This window comes from Prinia subflava, chromosome 12 (assembly GCF_021018805.1).
Source record: "Prinia subflava isolate CZ2003 ecotype Zambia chromosome 12, Cam_Psub_1.2, whole genome shotgun sequence".
In the NCBI taxonomy this organism is placed as follows: Eukaryota; Metazoa; Chordata; class Aves; order Passeriformes; family Cisticolidae; genus Prinia; species Prinia subflava.
This window is the reverse complement of record NC_086258.1, coordinates 9,875,406-9,899,418: the sequence shown is the minus strand read 5'-3', so window position 1 is coordinate 9,899,418 and position 24,013 is coordinate 9,875,406. Positions and strand designations below refer to the sequence as shown.

Genomic DNA, 24,013 nt, shown 5'->3' with positions numbered 1-24,013 from the left:
CAGCAGCCTGAACCCCCTTCCCGCTCTGTGTTGTGAGAACATCACTAAGAGTTAATGTTTGTTCTGCTGTCTTGCAGAGAATGGATCTTGGTGTGTCCGAGAGGAACAGGATTGTGCCAAGCATGAAGCTGTCCCACCCTTACAACAAGCTGTGGAGTATGGGCCATGATGATATGGCTATTCCCACCAAATATTCCCAAAGCTCACCCGAAAGACCCTTGGCTACCCTGGGCAACATGCCTCCCATCACCAGGAGACCCCAGAGCAGAGACAGTGGTCTGGCTCCTGCAGAAAAGGATGAATCCAACCCTGCCGTTCAAGGGAACATCACCATTCCCAGGCCACAGGGAAGAAAGACTCCAGAGCTGGGCATCGTGCCACCACCACCAGCACCCAGGGCTGCCAAGCACCAGGCTGCAGCTGGGCCAGCGGAGCTGCTGACCCCTCAGGGGCGCGGGCCCTTGGTTTCAGCTCTCATGGCAGAGCCCTTCGGGGCGGGCGCATCCCTGGAGGCCGAAGCGGCGCCGCCCGTCAGTGCCTGCGCCCGCCCGCCGCAGCCGCCGAGCGGGGCCGCGGGCGCTGCCGAGCTGCTGCAGCCCGTGCGGGTGAAGGCCGAGGGGGCAGCCAACGACAGCGAGCTGCTGCTGAGCCTGCTGGACCCGCTGCGAGCCGCGGGCTGGCCGGGCAGCGCCCCGCCGGGCTCGGCCCCCGCGCCCGCCTTCGGCGCCCTGCCCAGGGACTTGGTGCCTCCTGCAGCTGCACCGTTTGCCCAGCCCCTCGGCTATCCTGCCCCAGCCCCACCGCCTTTTCTGCAGCCCTCCCCGAATCCCTTCACCCAGACACTGCCAGGAGCCCTTCCAGTGTCCCTGGTCAGGCCCCCGAGGGGCTCCTTCACCCCCTCCTTAGGTCACGCATACAGCTCCAGCTTCATAGCCCCCACTGCCGGCTTCTACCCACCACAGAGACCTCAGCACCACATGGCCACGCTGTCCATGCCAAACCTGTTCAGCCAGGCTCCAGCTGTGCCAGCAGCTGGCTCCCTGCTCCTGCAGGGCCACTGCCCTTCTCCCACCAGCCCCCTGCAGCCAGCGTGTCTGGGTGGTCCCTCCAAACCCCGAACGTTACAGGTGGGCCAGCCCAGCACAAAGGTAGATCCCAAACAAGCCCTGGCTCTTCTGGCCAGTGAACCCCCTCTGGTCTCTGCCAGGCCAGCCAAGGGCTTGGAGTCAGTGTTACTGTCCTCAAAATCTGAGGAGACAAAAGATCCATTTGAAGATCTGTTAAAAAAGACCAAGCAGGACGTGTCCCCCACACCAGGTAAGGTGGAGCAGCTCAGAAAGCGATGGGAAACCTTCGAGTGACGCGCCCCGTGGCCTTGGTGTCCTTTTGGAAGTGACAGAGGAATTTTTTGGTTTTTTTGAGCCAGCATAAAACCAAGCATTTCTTTTAAGGAAGGCTGAGCCAGGACTGCTGCAGGACCATCGCTGAGCTGCAACACAACACGAGAGCCTTTTGCCCACAGGTCAGAGCCCCCGATGTCCCTGTCCCTGCCACTGCCCCCTCACTCCCCGCCACCTAACCCTGGGATTCCTGCACTGACCAAAGCGTGAGGGGAGGTGGGGTGGGGTGGGTTGGGATTTCCACACACAGCTTTTCAGGCAGCACTGCCGATGCACAAGTTACTCCCTCCCTGTGTTTCCAGCCCTTGGCACACCTGGAGCGTGACACAGCCACTCTGCTGGGGTTCATTCCTGCCTCTGGAATGGGCCTCAGTTTTTCTGGCATTGCACACACAGATACGTTTTGTTTCCACATGCAAAGCGCAGCAAACAGCCTGACTTGTGGGCTGCCCTGGACTGATCATCAGCCTCTGTTTGTGCTGGTAGAAGCCCAGCCACTCCCGGAGCTGTGCTGTCAGGTGGACTTTGGTGGCACTTTGGACTCCCCCACCCCAAACTCCAACAGCCAGGGCAGAGCTGTCACAGGCCTGGGAACCACAGCACAGAGCAGCCGCTCAGGGATTGGTCCTGCATCTCTGGTGGGGAACTGGAAACACCAGCAATTGTTTTCATTTTTTTGACTTTGTTTTTGTTAAATACATCAGAAAATAGAGGCCATAAAGAGTATCCTAGTTCTTATATATGTGTATCTTAATATTATCTATCGATATTATAAATTGCAGTATATGAATGGAATGTAACAATATCTTACTTGATTATTACGAACAAAAAGGAGAACAAACGTGGGGTATCAAGGTTCCCAGCTCCTGAGTGCAGGTGAGGGCCGGTGTGCTGGGGGGCTCGGGGGGAGCTGGGCTCTGTGGCCTCGTGGAGCCCGGGGCTGGCCCCGCTGGCCCGCGGGGCACAGAGCACAGGGCACGCTCAGCTGGCTGTTCTGAGCCCCTCTGTGTTCTCCAGACATTGCACACGAGCCTCAGCATCCCCAGGATCTGCTCTCTCTGATCATCTCTGTTTCACTTCAGTGGTGCTTTTTTGGTTTGTTTTGTATCTGGGCACACTCTGGTGTAAAACCTGTCACTCTCGCAGTGGGAATCACATCACCATTGAGCCTTTGATAAAGGAAATCATCTTGGACACATGGGGAAATTCTTGTAAAGCTTTATCTGATTTCCAATGTATCTATTTTATTCATGTTATCTTGGAAGTTTTCTTACTCTGGGGAATGGGAATGGCTGTCTCTGTGTTCGAATCTGGGCAGTACAAAAGAAAAATAATACCTGAAATGCTGCCGGTTTTGGGAAGACGACAGTATTCCAGGAATATTCTGTTTCTGTACAGTGCTGTTCCTCTGACAAGCCATTCACTTGGATTTGTATTTTCTTTTTGTGTTGAAAGAGAGATGGGTTTAGTATTGAATAGTAAAATATTTAAAGTATAAGATACCAGTTCCATTTTATTTGATACAGTTCAGAATAAGAATGTTATGTATCATTCAGTCTGGCATTTCAGAGCTCCTTTGCTATGAGCTGGATGATAAAACGTTCTGGATTATGGTGGGTGTCAATGGGCACTGGACAGTCCTGCCTGTTTGAACTCAGTAGTGTCACACAGTGATCAGACACTGAGGAGCCCGTCACAGATCAGGAAATTCTGTCCCACTGCAGTTCATTTCCATCTCTGGTTACTTTGCCCATATCATGGATCATTTGCTAAGTCAGTTTTGTTGCACTGAAGAGAATTAACACCCATTTGTTCATCCTCCACTTTATTTAGCACCTGTGAGATACAGGAGGACAAGGAGTTTGTGACTTTCCTCGCTTCTGGAGCAGGGTTTGCAAGCAGGAGACTTCCAATGGGGCTTCTTGTAACACAGGATCCGAACTGTCCCTAGGACAGCAGTTAGGGATTGTTGTGTCTTATTTAAAAAAGCAGGAATGCCTAACATGATTCATTCCTGACAGTGCCAGGTGTCAACAGTTGCTCTAGTTCAGCACTAGAAGGAATCTGGATGTTTTTATTCTCCAGTATAAAAAGCATTCCTGGTCTTACTCAGCAGTGACTTTACACTTGACTTTATCCCTGTTCCTGTACTCGCCCTGTGTTTGATACCACTTTGCTTATTTACAGCTGCTTCCTGCCATGAGAAATGAGATTATGTTAAAACACACAAACAAGAAAAACCTCCTCAACGTTTGTGGTGCATCTGCTGCTGCTCAGGTGAAATCAGTTCTGTATCTCGTTCATTCTGGGTGGAGGCTTCCAGTTCACTGCACAGGGAGGGGGCAGTCACTGGACACAGAGTCCCTTTTTCCCACCTTCCAGTCTATTCATTGCCCATAAGGTCAGGGATTAATGGCAAAATTAATGGTTAAGCATTTAATTAATGTTTAATTAAACTTAATGGTTCAGCTCAGTGAGCTGAGCAGAGCAGAGCAGAGGGTTCCCCAGCTCCCTCCCTTGGTGTGCAGCAGCTCTGTCCTGCTGCTGGGCAAAGCTCTGCACCCTGGCCTGTGCTCACGGCCCTGGGCTGGGACAAATCCTCACAGAATGAATCCTTTAACTGTGAAGAGCCAGCGAGGTCTGCAGCTGTGCAGGGCGTGTGGCACAGACCCTGATCAGCCATCCAGACAGCAAGGTGTTCTTCAGGGAAAGTCAGTCACAAGGCAACAACCAGGTCTGTTTTTAACCAAGTTTTATTGTAAATTTCTTTTGAAGGACATTCTAATTATTTACAAATTATAAAATTTACAATTACAAAAGAAATCAGGATCATGATAATTAACTACACCAAGTCCAGTTTTATGAAAAAATATATTCAAAAATTAAATATCAAAAGAAAGTTAAGTTCATTATTGAAAAAAACCCCACCTTCCATAAATTATTTTGCAGAAATGCTCAAGACACTGACAAGAGTATTTTAACACCTTTGCTAATACTGGCTTTGGGTGCTTGCAGTGCAGCCAAGGAGCTGCTGCGGGGCACGGCCGGACCTGCCGGGGCTCCAGGGACCTCCAGGGAACTGCAGGAGCTCGGGGAGCTCTGGGAACACGGCCTGGGGAACAGGGGCTCTGCCAGATGCTGCTGCTGCCTCATTCCTGTGCAGTGTGAACACCAAACGTGCAGTGAAAAAGCAGAAGCAGGACCTGCCCTGGGGTGCTGGGGTGGAGGTGGCACACCCCAGACCCCCCGAGCCCCAGGAGTTCACTGCATCCCCGGGCTGCAGGAGGCCACAGCGGCTCTGCCTGGCAGCACAGGGGCCAAGGAGAGGTTTCTGTCTGTGCCCAGCAGCCCCACAGTCCTGGCACAGCTCTGCTGCCCTGCAGCCTCCTGGACACAAAGGGAAACCCCCCTCACCTGCCCCCAAAGGCCCCTGCCACAAGGGACCGGGCAGTGCCCCTGGCTCTGCTCCCAGAGCGCGCTGGAGCTCCCCAAAGGGCAGGGACAGAGCCAGCAGAGTCACTGCTGATGAACAGAGGAAAGCAGCCACAGGCTCCACCTGCAGCCAGGGCATCTCTGTCACTGCCAGCTCCGGCTGCCTCCCAGGCACAGCCAGCTGCCATCACACCTTCCACTCTTCACTGCTAGAGGGAAAGTGATCCTACACATAAAATATTGTCTCCCACTCCTTTGTTTTTTCTGTTTTCTAAAATTTTCATTCTGCTGTCGGCTGCCTGTTGCAGAGACCTGTTCTTTCTCAGACACACTTGTTCTTAAACGGACACATGTGAGTGGTAGTTCTGTGCCCCTCCCTTTGCTTGCAATTACAGAAACATTGACAGCTACAGTAGAAAAAAAATCCAAAAAGCAGACCTGAATGATGAGCATCTTCTTGTGGCAATGAGCTACAGCAGGCAGGTTCCCACCCTGATTTTTAATAGTACTTTGGAGATTAAAAAGCAGACAGTATTTTGAAATATTCCTCATTGATAGTTGTAGTGATAATCCTGAAACACCAATGACTTTAGACCTTACCTGGCCTGCTGTGCTGCATTTCTTTCCACAGCCTCTGCCACATTATGCTAAAGAAGAAACAGAACCTTCAACAGCTAAAACTAACACAGGAGAAGTGAAGCCACAAAATCAAGCCCCTTTCTATTGCAGATGCTGTGTCACACCAACCCTGGTTTGGGTCAAAGGATTGGTTAACTCAATTCCACTCTTCTGTACCAAGCCCAAATCTGTCAGACCTGTAGAGCTCTTTCTTTCTCCCCTCCTCACCCAGCAGGTCCCGCCTGATGCTCGGCCCTGGCCCTCACAAGGGTCAGTTCCAGGGCCAGCTCCAAGCCCCTGCTCGGGAGTGGCAGAGCCGGATCAAACTCCGTGGAACCGCCCTCCTTGACAAAGGTTAACTGTAACTGGCACTCAGGGTCAGAAAGGCACTTAGATATTCCCGTGGTTTGGGCTAGTCCCAGGGAAAGCTCCAACAGCCGTGTCCAGCACAGCCCAGTGGCACTTGCTGCCATGCCAGCTGGAAGGGCAGCAGCAGCTCTAGGAAGGATTCCCACCAGTCACTCACCTGGCTTAGCCTTGCAGAGGAACCACAGGCACGTGTCTTTTTGAAAACCCTTATTATTCACATTATTTCTGAATACAGTGGTTTAATTCCCATTCGCTGGACCTGCCTCAGGGTGGTTTTTCTGTTGCCTGCAGGAGCAGGGGCCCAGCCAGCTCTGGCTGTGACACAGCCCCACCTTCTCTCTGGTTCCGTGTCCCCCCTGTGCCATGGCCACTGCTCCCTCCCCTCGTGCCCTGGGCAGTGCAAGTTTTCCTCCCCAGCGCTGCTGTTTTGCTGCCAGAGCAGTTTGCCAGGGATGCTTTGTGGGGTGAGCAGCTGCTGGAGCAGGGGAGCGGGCAGTGCCAGCGGGCAGTGCCAGCGGGCAGTGCCTGAGGCCGTGCAGGGCTGTCCCCTCGCCCACGGCCCCCGGGCAGCTCCTGCGGCAGCCCCGGGCTGAGCCGCGCTCAGATCAGCCGCTCCGTCGGGGGCATCTTGATCACGTTCCACATCTCCACGCGGGCCCCGTCCTTCTCCTGCCGGCTCGGGCTGTAGGTCCCCTGAGTCGCTCTCCTCCTCTTCATGGCAATCGCCGTGGCTACAGCCACTGCGAGGAGCAGGGCGGCCCCCGCAGCCCCGACTGCTCCCACCACCGAGGAGTGGCTGAGGTGCGCCCACACTCGCTGCTGCGGTAGAACAGGAGTTACTGAGAGCTTCCCGCAGGACCCTGCTGCATCTCACACCCCTCAGCCCCCTGTGCTGACAGCGCTGCAGGGCAGGAGCTCTCCCGTCCTGTCCCCTCCCTGTCCCACGGGGCCCAGGGAAGGCACAGGAGGCTGCAGACCCTCTCCCCTCCACGCACACCCACTCCAGCACAGGCCCAAACCCCGGAGTCCTGCCTGCCCCTGCCCTGCTCGGTACCCATGGGAATGTCTAACAGCACCACGAGATCAACATGATTGATCCAAGGATCATTCCTGACAGTCCCTGTAACGCAGGGCTGTCACAGGGAGGTCACAGCTGCTGTTGCTGTTGAAGACTGCAAACCTCACACACCTGAGCTGGGAGAGTTTGAATGTTTTTCAGCTGTTGACAAAACCAGAGCAGAATATACAAACCAGCCATGAGCCTCCCCAGCTCCGGAGTGCGACTCAGGGAGCTGAAGCTGCACAGGTGCCTGGGGTCACCCTGCCTTGGAAAGCAGCTCTCGTGTGCCTCTCCTGCCTGGGAGGGGCCCGGAGCTCCTGCTGGGCAGGGCAGGAGGAGGGAGAGGCTCCCCTGGAGCCCCCGGTGTGCAGCAGGGCCGGCCCGGCCGGGGCGGCTCTCGGCGCCGCTGCCCGTGCGCGACGTCCGCGTCTTCGTGGCCGGGCCTGGGGGACTGGGGTGGGGCGGATCTGCCGCTGCCAGGGCTGGGAGAGCTCAAGGTCCTGGCAGAGCCTGCAGGTGCAGGTCCTGGGCACGGCAGGGCCTAGATCAGGCGCTCTTCGGGTGGCACCTTTAGCACACTGTCCATCTCCAGCCGAGCTCCCGCCACCTCCTGCTGGCTCGGGCTGTAGGTCCCCTCGGACTGGCGCCTCTTCCTTGCCGTGAGAACCATGAATATGAGCCCAATGCTGAGGAGCAGCACAGAGCCACACGCTACAGGGACAGCTACTTCAATTAGTGGGGAGGGGAAGAGAGCACCTGCAGTCCCTTTCTGTAAAAGAAATTAATGGAGAAACAATGAAACTCCAGTGGTTACAATAACTGCAATAACTGACCAAAATCGTCAGATCAGAGGCAAAAAGGCTTTTAGAAAAGAAAAAAAAAAAAAAAAAAAAAAAAAAGCCCTTTTTCCCTGCAAGACAACCCCTTAAGATGTAAATGCCAGTTTACTTAGCATCTACAGGGGGAGTCTTTAAAGGTGCCTTCTTATCAATATCAGACTAAAATGACACAGGTGGCACTGGCAAAGTTGTGACCAATGTTGCAAAAAACAACAAAACCAAAAACTAAAGTTAATGCAGAGTAATGTGATTTTTCAGTAACTCAAAAAAACTTCCCAAGCAGGAGAATAATATTAAAAAAAAAGTTCAATGATGCCTGTAATGGCAAAGCAGAGAATTGATTAAGCTGTTAAACTGTGAAACAGCATTGCAGAACTTGCAGCAGGAAGGGGAAGATGTGAAGAGGTCAGGAGATGGATGGGAGATAGAGATGATAAAAAGCCCAAGTACTGAGGAGAGAAATGAGAATTCCCTAGATTCTGGTGGAATCAAGGATGGCATGGAAGAGAACAAAACTAAAATAACAGTGGATTTTTTTGTCATGAAACAAAGCTTTAAAATTACAATAAGCTTAAAAATAAGATATTTCTTATTGCTAACAATGGTATCGGCGACCTTACAGCTAACACTAAAATAATTCGAGCTGGATTATTTACAGCTTTTGGATGCCATTCCTGTGTGCTGGTGTCACAGAGCACAGAAGGGACATTCCCGGGGATGTGGAGCCCTTCTGCCCTTGCAGATGCCTGCGGTCCAGGGGGGTGCCCTGAGCCTGTGCGGGGTTAGTTCCGGACCCTGCGGGTTAGTCCAGCCCCCGGGGGCCCCCAGGGCAGGAGAGAGCCAAGGGAGCTCAGCTCAGCTCCAGCTGCCCCTGCGGGCACCCAGCACCATCCCCAGCCCCTCCCTGCCCAGCCAGGGCCTGCTGCACTACAGGGGAAGGGAAGAGTGAACAAAGGCAAGGGGAGGGTGATGAAAATGGAACCCACAAGACGTGTCCTGGGACAGAGGTGATAGAGATGCCTGAGGGAGCCTGTGCATGCAAATGGAAATGTCAGGGTGACCTTGGCACGTGCGTTAGAGCCCTGGGTAACAGCAACAGCAGCAAACCCCCCCGGCACACAGCCCTTTCCATGCAGGATGGGTTAGTACATTCCCAGGTTACCCAGCAAGCCGCCTGTCCATGCAACAGCTTCACAGAGAAAGCAGGGCTGTGGATCCCACCCCCCCAGGAGGGAGCCCAGCCCCACCCTCAGCACTTGGATTGTGCACATGGGGACAGCTCAGCCAGGCCGGGGCAGCAGCAGCTCAGGGACAGGACTCAGCTCTTTCACACACACCTGAACCACTGTTGCCTGACTTTATCCAACTTCCCCTCTCCAAACATCCATTTCTACTCAGACGATCTTTGGAGAGGGAAGGTGTTTAGTAACTCCTATCCAAGGTAAAACATCAAATGAAATTCCACTCTCCAGGAACCTGGGTCAACTGCAGGAGTTGGGTTACTGTCTAAAGAGTTGTGAAATCTATGCAAATGTGCAGAGACAGCCCCAAAAGCCATATGGCAGCACATGCAGATACTGAGGAGCATTTACTGCAGTTGTTTATAAGGTGGGGACCAATAAGCAGCAGCACTGCAGAGAACAAACCCCATTGAGTATTGCCCCCTGTGGGCGGGCTTACGTTGATGTCACAGCGCTCGCCGGTGTAGCTGGCGCTGCACACGCACTCGTATCTGTTCTCAGAGTCCTGGCACGTGCCCCCGTTCTGGCACGGGTTCGGATCACACTCGTTTATGTTGATCTGACAGCTGGAAAGGAACAGTGTATTAGAATTGCCATATATATTCTTGTGCCATAGAACACAAGATCATCCGGTCTAAAAAAGCCTCTTTTGTTTGAAAAGCGCCCATTGCAGCTTCTCCAGGTGCTCTCTCTGGAGTCACACAACATGAAATTCCCCCCTGTTCACACCACCCTCCTGCTGTGGTTTCTATGGGACTGGGACCAGCACAGGTCTTGTGCTTGAAAAAACATGGGAGCAGTTCAGGCTGCCAAAAATGGATGCTCTGAAGCCTCCCTCTGCTCCGAGCAGCAGCTCGTGTTCCCATCAGGAGCAGTGTCTGACTGGCACAAGGACATGGAGGAGGGTGAAGCAGCGGCCCTGCTCTGCCTCCCGCCAGGTCAGGAGTGGGGCACTGGGTCCCACAGCAGCACTTACTTCCTCCCAGTGAAGCCGGGCCTGCAGGAGCAGTTGGCTCCCCAGCTCTCGGTGATGCACCGGCCACCGTTCAGGCAGGTGAAGTTCTTGCCACACTGCTGAGGGGGGAACGGCCACCTGCGGAGAGCAAGGGACAGCCCTTAGAGAACTCAGGTTTTGGGGAAGGGCAGGGTGTTCTGGGCTCAGGGGAATGGGGCTGGCCAGGTCATGAACACAGTGATTGGCATTTCTAGGATGAGTTTGACACAAGTGAAAAAGGAAATAGCCTCAGAAATCATCTGTAACATCAGAGTACTCCTTGGATCGTGCCCAGGGAACAGGCAGGAGCTCTATCAGTACTCAGACCTCTCTCAGACAGGCCTGTTCTTGCAATGAAAATACAGACAGGGACAGGACAGTGCTGCAACAGTACAGCCAGGCCCAGGAAGGATAATGCCAGTACCAGGTAACTGTAGGAATTAGAATGCAGCAGGAACAACAGGAAAATCATCCTGGATAGATCAGATAACTGAAACACAGCTGTGTCAGTATTTAACTCCATTTGAGGAGTCAAGTGTTCCATTTGAACTGGCACAAGATGTTTTGTTTTAAATCAGCACAGGAATATGGCAGAGGGGAATCAAGTCACAAAGATGGACCTCTTGGGGAGTGCTAGAGGGAAATGACAACAGGCCAGAGCATGTGCCCTTCAAACAGCCCTAAAATGTAGCACAGGGATAACGCACATCAAAAGGAAGGAGCCTTATCCTGTATGAGGCTGAGCCCCTGTCAGAAGGTTTGGACCTGGACAGCACCTTCCAAGTGACAGCAGAACTTGGGTTCTTTACCTACAAGATGCCTGCAATGACCAATGTTCCCCAAGTGTCCCAAAGCAGAAGTCCAGTTTCTCTGGAGCTCCTGTGGCCCTGTGTAAGGCAGCCGTGGCACTTACTCGCAGCGAGGCCCGGAGTACTGAGGGGGGCACTTGCAGGAGTACCCGTAAACGCCGTCGACGCAGGTGGCTCCGTTCAGGCACTGGTGCCGCACGCAGTCGTCCACGTTGATGTCGCACCGTTTCCCGATGAAGCCCCGGAAGCACTCGCACTGGAAATCCGCCACGGCATCCACGCAGTCCCCGTGCACGCAGGGGCTGGGCTGGCAGTCATCGACGTTGGCCTCGCAGCGCTGCCCGGCCCAGCCCGCGCTGCAGCCGCAGCGGAAGGCGTTGAACAGGTCCTCGCAGGCGCCGTCGTTGAGGCAGGGGCTGGAGGCGCACACGTCGGCCCCGGAGCAGCCCAGCTGGACGCTGCCCGCGCCGGCCTGCTGGAACTGCTCGGGCTGCGGGTACGGCCGGTGCGCCAGGAAGGGCAGGAAGATCCCCCCGATCTGCACCCGGCCCAGGCAGCCGGTGAAATTCTCGGCCACGACGACCAGGGCGTCGTTCTTGAGGAAGTCCAGGTTGCCGGCGTGTCCCGGCAGAGTCACGTTCACCGACGCGTCCAGGCGCAGCAGCCAGCGGGACGAGGGCGCGGCCGGCTCCTCCATGGACACGGAGACGCTGTGCCAGGCCCCGTCCGTGACGGGCTGTGCGCTCAGGAAGGTGACACCCTCCACGCTGTTCCCGCTCCTGATGTCAACAAGCAGGGAGGAATTCTTAATGGCTACCTGCAGGGAATCCACCTCCTCCACAGCCCGAAGCAAAACAGCATCTTCATCTCTGGTTCTGAAGTCCACGTGGAGGCTGCTCAGAGTTCTGGTCACTGACGTGTTGGCAGTAAATTCTATGGCAGCGTAACCATGAAATGTTGCATTAGCCAGACCTATAAATAAAGGGGGAGAGCACGAGGGATTTCAAAGATGGTGTCCTGTTGGAGCCAGACCAATGGCACAGCCCTGGCAGGTTCTCTCCCTAAGAACCCCTAAGCTTAGTGTGAGCAGGATTACAGGAGAGCTGCTGGCAGCCTTAAAGCTCTTCCTGTTTACAACTGCACCTCCTGTAATAATACCCAGCTCTTAGGCTGCAATTTTTACTCCTCAGCTGTGCTCTGTCTCACCCGGGGCAAGCCCGGGGAGCCCGTGCTGCCCGCAGCTGTGTGCACCTGGGCACCACTGCTGTCCCTCCTGCAGCATGTGCTCGTATTGTTTCAACACACAGACCGGGAATATTGAGCACAGACAGGGAACCGGGGGAACTTTACCAACACCCGAGCAGAACAGAACTTACACACGTATCCTGCCACAACGTCTACGCAGGTGGTGGCTTCAGAACATGGGTCACTTTCACACCACACCTTCTCCTCACAAAATTTCCCAGTGAAATTTGCTGGACAGCTGCAATGGAAATCATTCCAAGTGACAATGCATCTGCCACCATTCTGACATGGCTCAGACTGAAAAACAAAACAGGGGAATTTAGGGGCAGAGTAATTCATGCTGAGGTCTAAGAGAGTTTGGTAGAATTGTGACAATGAAGATGAGCACAAGCAGCATTTGAATCAAGAGAGGAGCAAAACAGAACTGTGACTCGAGCAGTGAGGGAAGCACAGGGGTCTCTGTACAAGAAATTCCTGAGCCCCTGCTCCCCTCTGTGTCCAGCACTGACCAACAGGAACTCCAGCAAAGAACAAGGCACAAAAGCACAGGTGAGGAACAGATGAAACAAACTGTGATGCTCCCCTGCAGCTCACAAGGTGCTGTCACCAGAAGGACACTCCTGACACCACAGGTGTGACAATCTTCAGAGCCCCATAGCAAGAAGGATGAGATCAGGGGTATGGCCTCCCATCACCAGGTGTGGCACAGAGGAGAGCCAGGCTCTGATCCAAGGGCACAGCTCCTTCCTTGTGCTGTGGAAGTGGCAGATTCCTGGGGAAGAGGTTGTTGTGCAGTTGGAACAGGATGAAGGGAGGGGCTGGCAAGGTTACAGGTTAGGGAGGGGAGTCTGGAACCTCTGTGGGCTCAGCAAAGTGGAGATGAGCAGCACAAAGGCCACTGGCCAAGTTCTAAAATCACAAAAACTACAGGAGAGCTTGAGAAAACGCAGTGTTTAAATCATCTGTAGCATACTGAGTGAGGTGGGAGCACAGAGAACCATTCTTCCTCAAATACATCACAAAAAAACTTCTCCTCTTTCTGGTATCCGCAGCAGTCAGAGTTCTGTGTAATAACAGAACCACAACAAACCCTGCACACAGAGACAAACAAGACACAGCACAAACCTTGCAGGTGTCATCAGAGATGCAGCCATTGACAAGATTTCCAGTTTGAGTCCTATTGAGTTCCTCTGGCAAACTGTTGTTCTCCACCTGGAAGAACTGGATCTGGTGGCTGTTGAGTTGGATGTCCTGCAAACAGCCCTTGAAGTGTCCCCCCCAGGGCTCGGCACTGGCGGGGTTCGGGTGTCCCCCGATAAACACCTCAGAGCCAGCGCCCAGGGCTGGTGCTGGCAGCTGCCCCAGCCCCACAAAGGAGTCTGACTGCAGAGCACCTACAGAGCCTCCCTGGAAAGACAGGGCCACCAAATGTCTCCTCCCATCGACCACATTCCCCGGAAGGGTGACGGTGTCTGTGGGTGACGTCCCTATGCTGAGCTGGCCACCCCTCAGGCACAGGGTGAGGCAGGGGCCTGTCCCATTGCAGAGCTGCAGTAACAAACCCTCGGGCTTCCGGCTCCGCAGGAAAAACGAGAGGTTGAAATCTGCACCAAGGCTCTCAGAAAGCGTCAAAGAGGCAAAGCTGGTGGAATTCTCTAGGCCAAAGGTTGCTGCTGGGTGCTCTGGAAGAGAAAAGAAACAGACTTCAGCTCAGAGATACAGGGAATGCAGCTGGCACGGGGATGCAGCTCCTCAGGAATACGGCAAATGCTTCTTCTCAACGTTTTCCACATGTGCCAGGGTAACGATGCTCCTCCCCACAGGTCTGTGACACTAAGCAGGTCAATGTGTCCTTGCTTCCCCCGGAGGGCACAAATTCAAGCAGCCAAGTAGCATGAGAGTGAAATATAGGTGTAGCAGAGCCCTCCTCAATCCAGCAGATTTACTCAAGGACTTTTTAGATAGAGAGTTGCTTTTAAAATTTGTAAATTTGGTAACAGCAGTACATGCCACATTTAGGGCTCAGAAGAGTTGAAAAAAACCCCAATACTAATACTTGCAGGAGCAAAAAATGCAAATAGATATGATTTTAACTCAAAATTGTCAAAGGGCTTCCTTTAACATTCTAGTTTATCTATAAAGTAATACATTCCTATTCATCCTCAACTCAGAAGCTCAAGATCAACTCTTCACAGTAAAACAACTTCCCTGCTCCCCTGCATTCACACAGATCTGTTACAAAGGTGAAGTCACAGCCTCTGGCTCTACCAGGAGTAACCTGCACCACAAAACTGACAGTCACTCCTGCAGGAGCAAGCAACAGCAAAGAGATCAATGAGAATTTTATTCTCAGAGGCTTTTGCTTTATTTTTCCCCCCGGTCAAATAGAAAGTCCTGTTTCCAGAGCTAACATCCAAAGCTTCTGCAGTACCTGTGGAGCTGCAGGTGTCAATCCCTGGCACTTACCGTACGAGCAAGCTGGGCCCCCGTAGGGCCTGGCACAGTCACACCTGAAGGTGGCCCACAGGTCCACGCAGAGCCCTCCGTGGAGGCAGGGCTGGGACAGGCACCACTCGGTGCGCTCGCAGCCCGGCCGCGCCGGGGACGGCGCCCCCAGCGCCAGCTGCGCCGGCAGCACGGCCTCAGCGTCCACCTGCAGGTCTTGCAGGCAGCCCACAAAGCCTTGCTGGCTCCCTGTGTTGTTGGCCATTGGATCCTCAGCGCCTCCGAGATACAGGTTCAGGAAGGCTTGTGGGATCAAAGCAGTGCCCGGTGGGACAGGAGAGCTCTGCAGGCAGAGCCCGGCCTCACAAGAGCCGTGCCAGAGCTTCAGCTGCACCGTGCTTTGCACAGCAACTTCCACCTTATGCCACTGACCATCGTCCACTCTCAGCCCCTCTAGGAACAGCGGGTACCCGACCTCCTCCCTCTTCAGCTCTGCGTGCAGGGTGCCATCCACGAGCTCCAGGAACAAGTACTCGGCCTCGCGGCCTCGGTAAAAAAGGAGCGCGCTGGGCAGAGTGGTGCGGAAGCGCAGGGACACGCTGGCTCCTCCCGCGCCCCTCCCGCCCTCACTGCTCTCGGGCAGCTCAAGGAGGAGATGCCCTCTGGAAGCAAAGGAAAACGTTGTTGGTGTTGAGCACGTGGCATCATAGAAGCCAGGCTGGCACTGGCACAGGTGGCCGTGGCTCTCAGCTTGGTAGGTTGGGATGCACAAGGCCTCGTTCTGGCAGTCGTGCGTCTGGCACCCGGTGAGCTGCACAGAGCAGTTCTTCCCTCCCCACGTGACGCCGTCCTGGCCAGGGACACAGTGGCAGGAATAGTCAGCAATGCCATCCTCACACACAGCTCCGTTCTTGCAGGGACCCTCCTCACACTCATTGATGTTAACAGCACATTCCAGACCTGCAAAAGAGATTCGGAGATGGGATCTCACTGTGGGACTGGGACTCCTCCCAGAGCCTGCAGGCACAGCCCTCCCCAGCTCTCTCCAGGGAGCAGCTGCCAGCAAGGAGCCCCACGCTCACTCAGGGTCCTGCTGATGATGCCAGAGCAAGAAAACCAAACTTCTGTGTCCTCCCAGGTGCTATTTATAGAGCTTTGGCCGTCAGCCCAAATCCCCACCAACTGCTGTCCTGTCCCAAGCCCAAACCCCACCGGCGGTCAATGTGCAGAAGGTATGGAGGGACCAAAACAGCACAGAGAAGGAATTTATGCTTTTGTGTTAATAGATTTGGTATGTTGAAAGGCCAGGTAGGTCTGCAGATCTAAATGGAGCATGTTCCAGGCACCAGTGCTGCAGACAGCAGTAAAATGGGAAGTCACTGGAAAGCCTCAGTTAAAGAAATTAAAATTCCAAGACAACCCCCCAGTTGTAAAACTCTCAAAACCCAATTCATCAGCAAACAACAAACGCTGTGGAAGATGCTCCACAGGCAGTGTGCCGTGCTGGCACTAAGCTGATTTCAGCTCTGCCCAGTCCTGCAGAAATGCACTGGGTGAGGCCCTGCTGTGTCTCCTGGCAGCACATGGATCCCAAGGGGCTCAAGGCAATTACCAAATCTGGCTAATGGAAATCTGCTGTCATTTTCCTGAGCATCCCAGACTGACAGAAGAGCCCTGAACCAGTTCACTTTAGCTAGCCTGTAACACTGCTTTTCACTAATCTTCAGAGACAGTCCCACAGATAAACCAAGCATGGATTATCCCAATCTAATAGCATTACACCCGATCCAGCCAGCAAGCACAACGAGGGCAGCAGGAAGAAAAAGAAGGAATTCACACACAAAGGAGGGGAATCAAAACACAAAGGACATTTGTAAAGAAAAGCCACTAGACAGAATGTGCATGTCAAAGAGATTAGAGAGCTGCCTGGGGCAGAGAGATGAGGGGAGATGGGGCATCATGAGCACTGGAGCTGGACTTGATGAGCTATTAAAAATAAAAACTTAGCAAAGATACAAGTTCTTGAATATCTGCAAAGATGGTTTGTCCCCTGAGCTCTGCAGAGAGATGAGCACCAGCTTCTAGCTCCAAACTGTCCTATTGTGCCAGTGTAGGGACAGAGCTCTGGGAAGCACTGAGAGAGAAATGCAAGGTTCTAATTCTGCATTTTCCAGATGTGCCAGGGCTGTTCTGTGAGCAACAGGAGCTTCACCACCCCAGCACAGCCCTTTTCCTCTTACTGCTGGGCTTGGCAGCAAGGAAACGGCAGGGACAGAATTAAGATTGCAGCACAAAGCTGTGAAGGAAATGTTGGAATAAACAGTATAAGGCATATCACTGGGCCTGGAGAGTCCCAGTTTGGGAGAAGGCTTCAATCACAGCTAGCAAAAATCAGCAGAGCAGTATAACTGTGTGGAGTGGTTTTCTTGGAGGGCTCTCCAAGCTGCAGGAAGCAGGTCTGCAGTCAGATTTAAGGGGAGAGGCTGTTGAATAAGGAAAGACAGGTTTGGTATAGTCCCAAACCCTGGAGATGCTGTTTCACATCACAGTAGCTGATATTTACCAAGGCAGTGAGGGGAAGATAACATTGGTTTAGATAACAAAAGGAGAGATGCCGTGAATTTCTGCATTTCTGAGAAGGCTGGGAGGCAGAGGCCCATTTTCCCATTCCACATTCCCAGCCTAGCAGGTCCCAGCTCTGGTGGCACAGCAGCAGGAGCACCTGCCTGGGCTGTTCCTGCCCACAGACCCCAGTGCCTCACACCAGGCGGGACATTTGTCCCCAAGGGGGTGCACAGCCCCAGGCTGGTGGCTGATTGAACACCAGGCTTTCCCATGGGATGCAGCTGCTTTGATTTCTTAGATTATTTGTTTGAAATGGGTGAAAAGGACATTGCACAAGAGTTCTAAAAATCTGGCTAATGGTAATTTTATTTCCTGGAAGACTTATTAAGCAGTTAACTGGAGCTACATCACTACAGTTTCCAAAAGTACAGATCATTTCCTGGATATCTGTTCTTCCAATCTTCTCCAAGACACAGACAGCTGTGTCTTTGCAGACCCACTGGGAAGTGGATATTAAGAAGTTGTTCAACACTAATTGGTTTTTGTAAGAGCAGCACAGGCATCCCTTTTCAGGTTTATTTAAAAAAATAAATTGGGGGACATGACTCTGTTCGACAAAAACAAGTAACAAAACCAAGTTATTCTCCTTGTAAACATGTAGTAGTCTCCTCTGTTCCCTCTAAATTTCATAACTGAAATGTTTACTTTTGTTTGAGCCATCAATAGTAAAAGCAACCAAACTGATTCATTACACCATTAGGAGACTTTCAAACGTTTAATGAGCTCCTTATCTAGTTAAAGACTAACAATAGCAAAGCAGTGGAACTTGTTATCTGAACATCAGAGTAGTGGTATTCAAAGGCTGCTATCTGGAGTCAAGGATTTCAAACATTCCCTTAATTCAGCAGTGTCTGAGGTAACAATCTCAAGCCACCAACCCACAGGGGCTGGCCAGAAACACTCAGAAGTGGCTGAGCTTTCACAGCCTCCAGTATTTTATTCAAATATTCAAATACAAATCCCTCACCACGTTCAGAGTGTTACCGCTGTGGTGGGAACAGTCCTGTTTTGTAAATGCAAGTGTGATTAAATCCACACAGCTCACCCCTGCCTGAAAGGAGGGAATGATTTACTGGCTGCTTTACACGCAAAGATTCATTGCATACGGTGTAAGAATCATATACTTCAACAGATACATAAAATGTTAAAAGAATAAGCACAAATTAAGCGAAATATTCTAATTTAGCTGTCAGATATCAAAAAACCTTGAAGGGCAAGGTCTATTCCTTGAAACACGGGAGTTCAGCGGGGCTGCCCAGCCAGCACCGCCTTGCCCTCTCAGTAAGGCAGTGAATTCCTAACGACCTTTCCCTGCTGCATCCTAATTAGGGATTGTATTATGATTATCAAAAGGAAAAAGGAGGGAGGGAGAGGGGGTAGGCAGAGAATTAGCCGCCACAAACGGGCCCGACACAATCATATTTGCACAATTACTGCCATTTCCATGGCAACCCCAGCTCTGCCGCTCTCCCACCGCGCTGCTGGGGCTGGGGAAGGCACTGCCCACCACAGGGCCTGTCCTGAGTTACAGCCACAACAGCTACTCCTCAATAAGGCAGCTTTCAATCAATACAGGAGAACTGAAAAGTGCAAAAACGTCAGCAGAAAGCAAAGCCAGCATTTCCCAGACACAGCCGGGAGGCTCCTGTGTGTGCAGAGCTCACCTGGGCACAGAGCCGGAGCCTGGAACAGCTCTGGCACTGCAGGGCACAACTGCAGCACAGGCACTGCGGAGTGTCAGCCACAGCCGGGCAGCAAGGAAATTCCTCACCTTAAAGTTTCCAAAACAAAACTTTAGGTCTCTTCAAAATAAAACCATTCCTCCTTTCTAATCAGTTCTGGTTCCTCCTCATGCCTCCGGCCACCACTCCCCACACGGCCAGCCCCCTGCCCCGGGCAGGCACACACGCAGCAGGACACTCTGCAAGCACTGGACACGTCTCATTACCTGCCAGCAGAAAAATTCCCTTCAGGATCACGCCAATCAGCACAGATTTCATGGCCGACTCCTTGTGGACATTGGTGGCAGTAAAGGGAAAAAAAATGGGGGTGAAGGGGGGAGGGATGACAAAAAAGGCCGGGCTGAGGGGGCAGCGTGTGCAGGCGCTCGCCGGTGCCAGTCACACGAGAAGGGATTGGAGCGCAGAGCCGGCGAGCAGAGCCCTGCCCTGCGCCAGGTCTAATCCAGGCCGGCTCTGACCCTCCCAGCTGGCCCCTGTCCGTGCTGACACCAGGAATGTGCTCCCAGCAGATCCTCCCGCAGGGCCGCAGTGCCCACAGCCGCGGCTCAGCACGGCAAGCCAAGAGACAAACTCCTGCCCTCGCTGCGCTCCAGGTGGACCTGCCAAATTCCATGAGTAAGGCCAAAACGTTCTTCTTATAGGCTAAGCCAAAAAGCTGTATTTCCACCATTGAGCAATATCTAAACCATAGGAACAAGGGGAGTTCCAAATGCAGATGAACCTGGGCCCTGCTGCACATTACCACGGAGGGAATCAGGGTCAGTTTTTCTCCTCCCTGTGCCCTGTTCCAGGGATCTGTGAGCACAGACATTTCCACTCTGCTGTATTCACTAAGAAAAGTCTCAGGTTTTAATGACCATGATCTGTTTCTCTGAAGTCAAACTGGATGGGAGGAAATTCCCTGCACTATGTTGAATGTGCAGATATGGCAATGCACAATCAAAATTCTCTCTTTCCTCATTAGCCACCAATATTAACTCAGCTGTTGCAGTCTCCTTTTTCCTCTATGGTTCTGGAGTTTGCTTGTGTTTTGTTTTTCAGTGTAGTTACTTTCATATTATAAAATTTCTGGAGGCTAAATTGTGTTTTTGTGTTGTAAGGACCCAGAGAAGTTTCTTATTTCTGTGAAGAAATGTTATCTGGGAGCTTTTCCCCAAACTTGGGAGTCTCTGTTTGTATCAATGTCAGGTCCAAGCAAACAAAACCTCCCACATGTCAGTGTCTGGAATCTCCATTAGCAGTATCGCTAAGATATTAAAAAAAAGCATTCCAACAACTCCTCTAGCTATTTCACTTTCGTAATTTTACTGAATCCAAACATGCCAGTCACTTTTACAGATACTTGAAGTGGGAGGGACATGGTGAGTGTTTGTTTGGAGTCAAAACTTCTCAGATAGCCACAGACCTATCCCAGCACAGATTTGGAACATTATCTCTGTTAGCTACTCTGAGCCTTCTGTTATTGTTGAGGAGAAAACAAACAGGCAGTTGTGCACACTCAGCCACTGCTGCAACAATAAAGTGTAACAACTGTGAAGACTGCAGAACATTCAACGTCTTCAAAAAGACGCCCATTTTGGTTTATGCACCCACACATTTATCTCCACAGACACACACAGAGTCTACCTGGCCACTGCTGCCTGGAAATCCATCACACGCAAAGCCCCCAGCACAGACCCTGCTCTCACCTGGCACCAGGCACAAGCAGGCTCTGACTGCAGCACCCGCAGCCTTCTGATCAGGTGAAGTCAAAAGGTCTGATTAACGTGGAGCTGTGACCCAGCAGGGAGAGGAGACGTGGGGCACAAGGGAAGGGGGCAGCCTCACCAAGTGCTGCCTGGCTCCCTTCAGCTATATTTACCAAAAGGGATTTGGCTGAAGGTGGAACAGGCCTCTAATCTCTTTACTATCTTAACCTTTTAGCTGCCCTTGCTCTAGAGGCTCCGTCTCTAAAACAAATCTGACTTAAGAAATACCTGCACAAAAAAATTAAATCTACCCAGAGGTGGTTAGAAGGAAGAAGAATCTCCCATTTATTTCCTGACCCATGACCCAGGAATTCAAGCCCATTTGATCTGGGCTGGTACCCTCACAGAGTCACCATTTATAGCTGCTGCACACAAGGTTTCTACTTCTTTAAGGAGACAAAGACATTATGGCTGAACAAAGTGAGGTGGTCAATAAGCCCTCCAATTACAGCGGGACACATTCACACCACACCAGCTTGTGATTTCTCATGAAAGCAGCAGCGTTCCTCAGGCTGTGCAGAAACCTCAGAGTGTCCCCATGATCACAGGGTGCCGTGCCCCGGGCTGGATGTGTGCGGTGGCAGCGAGCTCAGCCCCTCCCGGGGTGCCCCTGCCACAGGCCCTGCTGCAGGACACGGCCCCCCCTGGCCGGGCACAGCCTGAGCTCCAGGGGCAGCACTCGGGCCATCCCAGAGTTTTTAAACAATGAACGATCCCAACTTCAGTGATAACATTTTTGCAGGTTAAAAATCAGTGCCCATGTCAAATGGAGGTGTTTTTTGCTTGTCCAGGCCTAACCTAATGCCTAGTAAATACCTGATGGACTGAAACCATTTTTGAAAAAAAATTCAATGAAGAATTTATTTTTTGGGTTTTCTTTTCCCCTAGAAGACGGACTTTTCCTGATCTGCTTTGTCTCTTGAGCAGTTGACATCATTTCCAAGAGCACGAAGATTCCCTCTCCTGCGCACTTCATTCAGTACCCATGCAATCTTTTGGTTCATACTTCTTGTATCCTCTCAGGGTACCTATATCCTCTGCTAAAGCACAAACCTGCACTGAACAGACTCTTCAGGACCTGTTGTATTGTTCTCAGAAATGAGTACCACATTTGCAACTCCACTTCAGAGAGAAGGTTCATCTACCTGCACTACACTGAGACAGCAGTGAGGCGGTTAATTTGCAAAGAAAGAATTTCTCCTGACTTGCATTGTTATCCCAACACTCCCCAAATTCCTCAGGCTGAAGCAAACACACAGAAGGAGCCTCTGCCGCCCCAAGAAAGCATTCCTCATCAGAGTAGCAAGTTCACTTTAATCAGTGGAGGCAGCTTAAACCCAAGTTCATGGCAGACCTAAGCTGCCACAGAAATGTGTTTTGAAGAGAAACATTATGGGAAGCTTCACAAAGTTGTTCTGTGATCCTAATATGAAGTAATAAGCTGTTTACCCAGCATGACTGTACTGGGATTAATTGACAAAGGAGGGGAGATTAATTGCTATTATTTCCCTGTCAGCTTCACTCCTCCACACGCACTCACTGATCTCACAGGCTGCTCCCAGCCTTTCGCTGTGTTAATGTGTCAGAACTACCTCAGCTGAGACAAAGTCCTTCACCAAAAGCAATATCCAGAAGAGCAACCTGCTTCTAATCCCCTTCAAGTATTAATGAACCCAAATTTGATGCAACAGAATGAACTCTAGCACTCCTTTGCCCATCAGCCTGTGTTTCTGTCAGCTTTTCTGCCCATGAGCACGCTAAGAATTGGAAAGGATTAAACAGATCTGCAGCTTGGCAAAGCACAATGAAATTCTGAGCTCTGTGAGGGTGCTGGGGCACTGCAGGAGGAAAAGAGAACAGGGCACAGATGTGAGTAGGAATTCTGACAAGAAGGATAAACTTTAAATCATCTTTTTGGACAAGATCTCAGTTAGAATACAGCACTGTAACTGCCTGAGAAAGCAGCAATAACAAGCTTAGATAAAAGCTGATTTTCAAAGGTCTCATCTACAAAAGCAAATATTTCTTAATCTGGCCTAAATTAGCAAATGAGGTAGGCCAGAAAACCCCACAAATAATTCAGCCCTGTTACAGAAGGTCTTAACTAGAAGCTGATTTTACATTCTGGGAATGAAAGTAATAGGTCTTCCCAGGAAAGTTGGGCAGAATTAAACCAACACAGCCCAACCACTGTAACCACAGAAGGAAAACAGAAAGTTTTCCCATGCCATAAGGCCTGGGAGAGTCTCTGGAATGTTGTTACCTGCTGCTGCAAGTTAAGGGCCAGGGTTTTCTTCTGGCTTCTTTTTCCCACGAGATGGCAGCCTGGTAACACTGTGGAGAAGTTACCCTCATCTCAAATCCAGAAATCCAGGATTGTGCTGGGATCACCCTTCTTACAAACTACTCTGGTGTTAAACTGCCCCACACATGTGGAATTTAAAGATGAAGAAGACTGAGAATGAATATTTTAAAGAAAGGTGAGGGTTGGTAGCAGTTAGCAGTGGATCTTCCCAGCAGGGCTGACATTCACCATCTCCCAGATTCTCAAGCAGCAGACTGAACCCTTAGTGTCAGGCAGGGCATTTGGGGAAGAACCCAGACTCCTCATTCCCTTGTAAACAGAGGGAATTCTTTCCTTCCTTTGCTCACATCACAAAGACCTTTTGACCTCCTAACATAGCAGATCACTGCTTTCAGCCAAAAAAGGCTGGCTCTTATCATCCCAGGGTGTTAGTGAAAGGAGATGTTTCACAGATGCTGGTGTGCTGGTGAGCCAATCTGTTACACCAGTACAACCTGTGACAACCAGAACGTTGAACATCCCTTCTTCCACTTGAAGGCTGGTTTTCGATATATTTCCTGCATGTATACAAAGCACAGCTCTCCCAGGTAACTTTCACTCGGGATACAGATGCCCTGGATACTCTGCTCTCACAGACTCTCTGCAGTTCAGATGCCCTGAACTGCAGACAGACATCCTGCTGCACACTGCCAGCCCAGCCCAGTCCTGCCCTCCCACCCTGCAATGCTGCAGCCAGGCAGCAATGCAGCAGCTCAGCATCAGGCAGCCAGAAGGATCCGGCTGCAGCCCCCCTTCCCCAGGGTACCTGAATAACCAGGCGGGCACTGGCAGAGGAAGCCGTTCACCAGGTCCTGGCAGAGCCCTCCGTTCTGGCAGGGCTGCGACTCGCACTCGTCGATGTTGGTGAAGCAGGTCTCCCCTGCACAGTGAAAACACAAACACACCTCTGAAGGGCACTTGTGCAGCAGGGAAACAAAAACGACAACTTTCTTTCACCTAAAAATGCAAAAGAACTTCTTGAAGTCTAGCATGTCTCTGCAGGCACTGGCACACAAAGACCAGCATGGAACAACGGGGGTAAATGAAGTATGAAATGATTTTCCAGTGTCAAACACTGGTGAGGTCAGAACTTCTGAACCAT

General features: G+C 51.8%; 2 protein-coding genes across 14 annotated transcripts in view; one reads left to right on the top strand and one right to left on the bottom strand.

Moving 5' to 3' along the window:
- The window catches only part of DENND1A (DENN domain containing 1A), a 146,068-nt gene extending 143,168 nt beyond the window's left edge, over window positions 1–2,900 (top strand). For all 6 annotated transcript variants that reach the window (XM_063409884.1, XM_063409887.1, XM_063409888.1 and 3 more), the window contains one exon: window positions 78–2,900. In XM_063409884.1, the coding sequence (XP_063265954.1) occupies window positions 78–1,361 (1,284 nt within the window). In that variant the 3' untranslated portion in view covers window positions 1,362–2,900. The remainder of the gene's footprint in view (window positions 1–77) is intronic.
- Window positions 2,901–4,135: 1,235 nt separating this feature from the next.
- CRB2 (crumbs cell polarity complex component 2) overlaps window positions 4,136–24,013 on the bottom strand; it is a 54,067-nt gene continuing 34,189 nt past the window's right edge. For 6 of the 8 annotated variants that reach the window (XM_063409874.1, XM_063409877.1, XM_063409875.1 and 3 more), the window contains 8 exons: window positions 23,678–23,791; window positions 14,474–15,412; window positions 13,133–13,689; window positions 12,139–12,304; window positions 10,867–11,734; window positions 9,936–10,052; window positions 9,399–9,525; window positions 6,496–7,648 (listed from right to left, as the gene is read on the bottom strand). In XM_063409874.1, coding sequence (XP_063265944.1) covers window positions 7,421–7,648; window positions 9,399–9,525; window positions 9,936–10,052; window positions 10,867–11,734; window positions 12,139–12,304; window positions 13,133–13,689; window positions 14,474–15,412; window positions 23,678–23,791 — 3,116 coding nt within the window. In that variant the 3' untranslated portion in view covers window positions 6,496–7,420. Of the gene's footprint in view, window positions 7,649–9,398; window positions 9,526–9,935; window positions 10,053–10,866; window positions 11,735–12,138; window positions 12,305–13,132; window positions 13,690–14,473; window positions 15,413–23,677; window positions 23,792–24,013 lie in introns of all 8 variants that reach the window. The other 2 variants (XM_063409871.1, XM_063409873.1) reach the window with 2 other exon arrangements.